At 65.2% G+C, this 5,941-nt stretch overlaps 1 protein-coding gene across 1 annotated transcript; it reads right to left on the reverse strand.

Annotated features, from left to right (window-relative positions):
- Positions 1 to 650: 650 nt before the first annotated feature.
- On the reverse strand, positions 651 to 3,358 carry FOXF1 (forkhead box F1; the record flags this gene model as incomplete). The annotated part of the gene is made up of 2 exons (XM_080828120.1): positions 651 to 811; positions 2,233 to 3,358. 2 exons carry the CDS (start codon positions 3,356 to 3,358, stop codon positions 651 to 653), a joined length of 1,287 nt encoding a protein of 428 aa, XP_080684246.1.
- Positions 3,359 to 5,941: the final 2,583 nt, after the last annotated feature.

The following is a 5,941-nucleotide window of genomic DNA, read 5'->3' on the forward strand; positions in this document are numbered from 1 at the left end:
TGGGCTCCTCCTGGTTTCCTTTTGCAGGACGAACAGCGGCTTCGGAGACGCACGAAGGTCTGCCTGTGGTTGCTGGAGGGCTTCGGGGATGGGGGGAGACGGGATTTCCTGCCCCCCCTTCCCTGCAAAACATGGCTCTAAGAGGAGACTTGCGCATTCCAAGACATTCTTTCCAAAAAAAAAAAAAATTAAAAATAAAAAGATAAATACTCAACCAAAAAATAAAAGTATTTGATGATGACGGTCTCACATGTTTGCCTTCTGAAAACCTTGCCCCACTTCTGCCGTCGGAGGGAAGGCGGGGAGAGGCCTCAGCAGAATTCTTGTTTAGATGTTGAGGGTCCCCCCAATACGGCACCTTCTCAGCCGCCTTCAACTGGATCAAAAACAGATACTTATTTACTAACAGCTGCGGTCAGAGGACCCCACAGCCACCATTTGTTAATCTTTTGAAGAAGTAGGGGAGGAGGTGCTGACCGCCAGGCTGCGTCTTTGCCTTGGGGATTTCTTTCCAAATAATCCAGGTGGGTAGGGGTCAAACCCTCGTCTTCTGCCTATGGTTATACCTCAAGAATAAAGCAGTTTCTTGCAATGGGTTCCAGGTCCCTGCGCCAGGCCGCCCGGGCCGGTGGGTCCTGCCAGCTGTGGTCTCACATCACACAGGGCTTGATATCTTGGTAGGTGACCTGCTGGTGGTAGTAGGAGCCACTGCCAGCTGAGTGCATGGACGAGGACGCCATGGTGTTGAAGGAGAAGACGAACTCCTTGCGGTCACACATGCCGGGGGACTGGGAGTGATACCTCGGGATGCCTGTGAAGGAGGCAAGAGGAGGGCAGGGAGCAGAGTTAGGGTCAGGGAGGCAGGGCTCCAGGCGGAGAAGCAGCGCCACCCGGCTCCGGCGCAGGGCTCTGTTGCCTCTCTACGCCCCACCGAGGTGCCAGACTCCCAGAGTTCCGGCCTCGGGTGGGTCCAGGCAGCCCCAGATTCCAGGCCCTGGGCTCTGTGCTCAAGCAGAAGATGACCACTGCTCCCTGGGTGCCCACTGTGGGGGGTCTCTATCGCTCGGACAGCAGAGCTCCAGGCTGGGGCTCCCTGAGGCTGAAGGGGAAGGGGTGAGGAGGCTCTCACAGGCCAGCAGATCTCAGGGAGAGTCTGGCCTCCACTTCCGTGGGCAGCCCAAGGCCTGTGCGGGCCCTGGGGCATCCACCTCCCAACCTCAAAGCCTGTAGAGGCCCTGGTGCCGCTGGAGCCTTCCCCAGGGAAAGGGCCCCTCCGAGAACAGCTCCCTCCCCCCAGCGGGAGGAGAGGCAGCCTGAGCCTGGGAGTTTGAAGCAGCCGCAGCCAGGAGATCCTGCGAGAGGCGAGAGGCGGCCCTCGGCCCTCGGCCCTCCAACCGCCAGACCCGCTCCTGCCTCTCGGGGGCAGCTGACAGCTGAGCCCTGATGGGCCCTGCTGAGCTCCTCAGCGCCCTTTTCAGAACCAGGCCCGGAGAGGCTGGTGGGTGCAGAGAGGAGAGTCCCAGAGGGAAAACTCTGCTGCATCTCCTCCTCCGAGGGGTGGGGAGGAGTGTACCTGCGACACCGAAAGCCTGGATCCTCAGAAACAAAGAGTCTGTGGGGCCTGCACCTCTAACTCTTGCTCTGGGCCTGGCCACAGCTCCTCTCTGCCTCTATCACTACAAAATGTCCCCCAGCTCAGCCTTCCCACGGCCGGCCTTGGCTCCCTGGGAGGCTGGGGTGCTGGGCCTCTGGGCCGCTGAGCACCCAGCCCAGGCGGCTTCGGCCTAACTCCTCCTTTCTGTCCGCGCGGCTTTCCGGTGGCGATTCCAGGGGAGGCCCGGCCCTCTGGCCGAGACTGGGCTTGGGCTCCGTCCTGGGAACTTGATGAGGTGGGAGGGGGGTAAGGGCTTAAAGAGATGTAGAATATCGAGGTCTGATTCTTTTTGTTAGAAAGGGGTCGCTTGGCCAGGCTAGGGACCACCAGCGGCTGGGCGATGGGGCCGAAAGGGAGAACAATTATCTTGGCCTAAACTGGCACCCTTCAAAGGGCAGCGTGCGGGACAGAGATACTCTGGAGAGCTGGTGCCTCCCGGAAGCGGTGGGGTTGGCACCCCACAGAAGAGGCATCAAGCTCTCTCGCCCAGGGCGGTCAGCAGTTTGGGGGCTGGGTTCCACACACTGACAGATGTCTGAGTCGCCCAGGACTAGGACAGCTCTTGTCTCCCCACTTACCTTGCAACTCCGCTGGGGCGTTGTGACTGTTCTGGTGTAGATACGGCTGGTCCAGGGAGTGCGTGGAGAGGCTGCCAGACAGGGGGTTGGCCGTGGGGTTGCAGGGGGACAGGGGCTGCTGCTTGATGTAGGAGGCACCGCTGTTGAGGGCTGCAGAGGCCGAGGGCGGCCAGGCGGCCGTGGAGCCCGAGTAGACTGCGTGAGGCTCCATGACCCCGCCGGCCGTTGCAGGCAGCAGCGGGGAGGCAGGCACTGAGCTGTCGTGGTGCGGGTACTCACCCGCCCCTGCGCCGCCACAGCTGCCCATGTATGAGTGCCCGCCGTTTGCGGGCAGGTGTGGCACCGAGTGGCTGGGCAAAGCCATGCCGTCCACATTGCCCGGCAAGTGGCCGTTCATCATGCCCAGGCCACCCTCCAGCGCCAGACTGTTGGGCGGGCACGAGAGGCCGCCGGCAGAGCTCTGGAAACCGTAGGTGTCCGGGAGGTGGTTGAAGCCCAGCCCGTTCATCATGCTGTACATGGGCTTGAGCGCCTGGCATTTCCTTCGGAAGCCGCGCGGCCGCCGCCGAAAGGAGCCCTCCTCGAACATGAACTCGCTGGCCGGGTCGATGGTCCAGTAGTGGCCTTTACCAGGCCGCCCGAGGCCCTTGGGCAGCTTGATGAAGCACTCGTTGAGAGAGAGGTTGTGGCGCACGGAGTTCTTCCAGCCCTGGTAGGAGCCGCGGAAGAAGGGGAACCGGCTCTGCAGGAACTGGTAGATCTCGCTGAGGGTCAGGCGCTTGGTGGGCGAGCTCTGGATGGCCATGACGATGAGCGCGATGTACGAGTAGGGCGGCTTCTCCGGGCGCCGGATGCCGGCGTTGGTCTTCTTGGCCTTGGACGGGCCGGACGACGCGGGGTCCATGGCCGCGCCGCCTCCCCCGCCGCCGCCGCCGCCGCCGTGCGGTGGCTGCTGCTTCTCGGGCGCCGAAGACATCGGGTGGCTGCTGCCGCCGCCGCCGCTGCCGCCGCTGCTCTGCGCCGCCGACGAGCCGGGAGGAGGAGGAGGAGGAGGAAGAGGAGGGGGGGGAGGAGGGCGAGGGGGAGGGGGCTGCGCGCGCGGGGCTGGCTGCACCTCTGCCGTCATCCGCGGCCACTTCTCCGGAGCGGGCCTCGGCGCGCCCTCCCCCGCCCGCGCGTCCTCCCCGAGGAGCTGCTGGATCCGCCGGCGGTTGGCGCGGAGCCCCCCTCTCCCCAGCTCCCTCCTCCCCCTCCTCTCTCTCCTCCCTCTCTCCCTCTTGCCCTCCCACTAGGGAAGGAGCCCAACGGAGGCTGAGGGGCAGCCTCTTTGCAGCCCCGGCAGCGGCCGCGAGGAAGCCCCCCCCTCCGTCGCCGGTGTTTTGGGGGAGGCACCACCTCCGGGGCCTACGGCCGTGCGCCCCCGCGGGGAGCAGCACTTGGCCCTTGCCACCCGCGGCGCTCGGCTCCACGACTCCAGCCAGGCCGCCCTCACTGCATCTTCTCTCCGCGGCGTCTCGAGGGCCGGCCTAAGACCCTCCAGGAGTTCCCTCCCCCCCCGCCCCCCTCCGGCCCCGCGTCGGTGGGCGCTTAAAGGGCCCCCACCCTCGGCGCCCCGCGGCCGCCGGCAAAACCGCCCCGCCTCCACCAACCTGGCGAGCAAGTGTTAATGCGCCCTCCGCCCGCGGCTCGGCCCCGTTCTGCGCAGCGGCCCCCTCCCCCCCCCCCGCCTTCCCCGCTCGGAGGCGCGGACACCCCGGGCCTCTCCGGGCGCGCACAGCCGGGGGGCAGATCGCAATTGCGGCGGCGGCAGCGGGTACCGGGCCGTGGCCACCGCGGGCACAGCCGGCTCGGCCACGGGTCCCCGCGGCCAGCGGGCGTGTGTTCCCGTGAGGGACCGCCTACCCACTCTCCCCGCCCCGGGAAGGACTGCGCTGCGCCTGGGACTTTTTGGACTCGCCCAGAAGCGCGCGAGCAGGCGGGCAGCCGCGGGAGCCGAGCACGGGCGGAAAACGAAAGCTCAGGGCGGGTCGCTGCCGCTTTGTCTCGGGCTCCGCGGGCCGGGCGGGAGCAAGTGAGAACCGCCGGCCCTGTGGGGGCCGAAACCATACGGGCTTCCCGGAACAAGCGGCCCGCTCATTTGCTCATTCGTGCACACACACGCATGCATTGGTGCACGTGCAAATCCGGCAAATTACGAAGAGTCAGAAGTGAAAACTCACACTCATGCGTGCCTTCCCACTCACACACACACCCCGCTCAGGCACGTGCGCCCCAAGTAATGCGCTCACTCGCCCGCACGGAATAAGACCACAGGAGCGTACATTCTCACCTATTCTCATTCACGTGGACGCTAGCCGCATTCGGATCTGAACCACATTGTACCCGGCCCCCCCCCCTCCCCAACACACGCACACAATGAAAATCCGCCCATTTGGCCCCGCAGCTCCGGTGTCCCCAGTTTCCAAGAACAGGTTCCGATCTCTCATAGATGGTAAAGGCCCTGGCAGGAAGTTTATACGGCTCAACGTAAACACGTTCTGGGGATTCTTTAATAATAATAATAGAGAATTCCGCGTGCGCGGGGGGGAGTTGGCCTAATGCCCCTGTGGGTTCGGCCTGCCGCCGCCGCGGGGCCTCTGACACTGCGCGCCAGGCCAGGTTCCGGAAAGCAGTCTGCGCGGGCGGGGAGCACAGGCCCGGGCGGCCCTCTCGCGCCAGGCTGTCCGCAGCAGGGGGCTCGCACGCACGCCTTCCCTGGCAGTGCTGGGGTGCGGGCTAGGGCTGGGTGGGAGGACGGTGGCGCCGAGCGCGGAACCGCGCAGGAGCTGGGCGCAACACGGCAAGCGGGGACCCAGGTGAGTGCTGTTCGCGCGCTGACTGCAGGACCCCGAGCCCAGCCTCTCTGGCCCTGGCCCTGGGTCGGGGTGGAGGGAGCAGAGGGCAGTTTTCAAGGGTCGTCTCGAGGAGCCTAGATGCCCTGGCAGGAGCCTGGACGAAACGCAGATGCCGGGAGTGCCGGGAGGCTCGGAGTGCGCCTGCCCCGCGGCGCTTTTCAAAGCCCACTGTCCTCTCGGGTTTCTCTGGCTTCCTTGTCCCCCGCTGTCCCCCCTCCTTGCCCAGACGCCTTCAGCCTCGGCGGTAGACGCCTCGTCGCCTTCGGGGCGCCTGGCACGTCTGTGCGAGGAGCTGGGGGTCTCAAGGCGGAACGTGCCCAGCGGTCGCTAGCTTTCCAGGCCGAGCGGCGCTCGCGGAAGCCGATTGAGTCTACTTCTCCGCGCTCCGCTTCCGCCGGGCTCCCCGGCCTAGGGAAAGGGTGTGTGGGACGTAACCAAGTTTGTGTGTGGCTGTATCTTCGCGCAGGAGGACGCGCACCCGCGGGTCCACCCCCATTTCACACGGCCCAGCCGGGATCCACGGACCTCAGAGACCCTGAGCCCGCGCGCAGCCGCCAGTGCACCTCAGGGAATACCCCTCACACAGCTTAGGCGCCCCAGCCCTCGCAGGAAAGCACACGCCTGCCCGCCGCAGAGGACACGCTTTCCGTCAAGTGCACACACTCCCGCATTGCGTGTTTGCCCACGCACAGGCGCTCCATTCGGGGGTACACATGTCCACGCTCGCACGCGTTCGTTCTTACATTCTCTTTCCATCACTTTTTTTTTTTTTTTTTTTTTTTTTTGGCTTAACGGCAGCTGCAGGCTAGGAGGCC

This window comes from Martes martes (assembly GCF_963455335.1).
Source record: "Martes martes genome assembly, chromosome: 17".
NCBI classification, from domain to species: Eukaryota; Metazoa; Chordata; class Mammalia; order Carnivora; family Mustelidae; genus Martes; species Martes martes.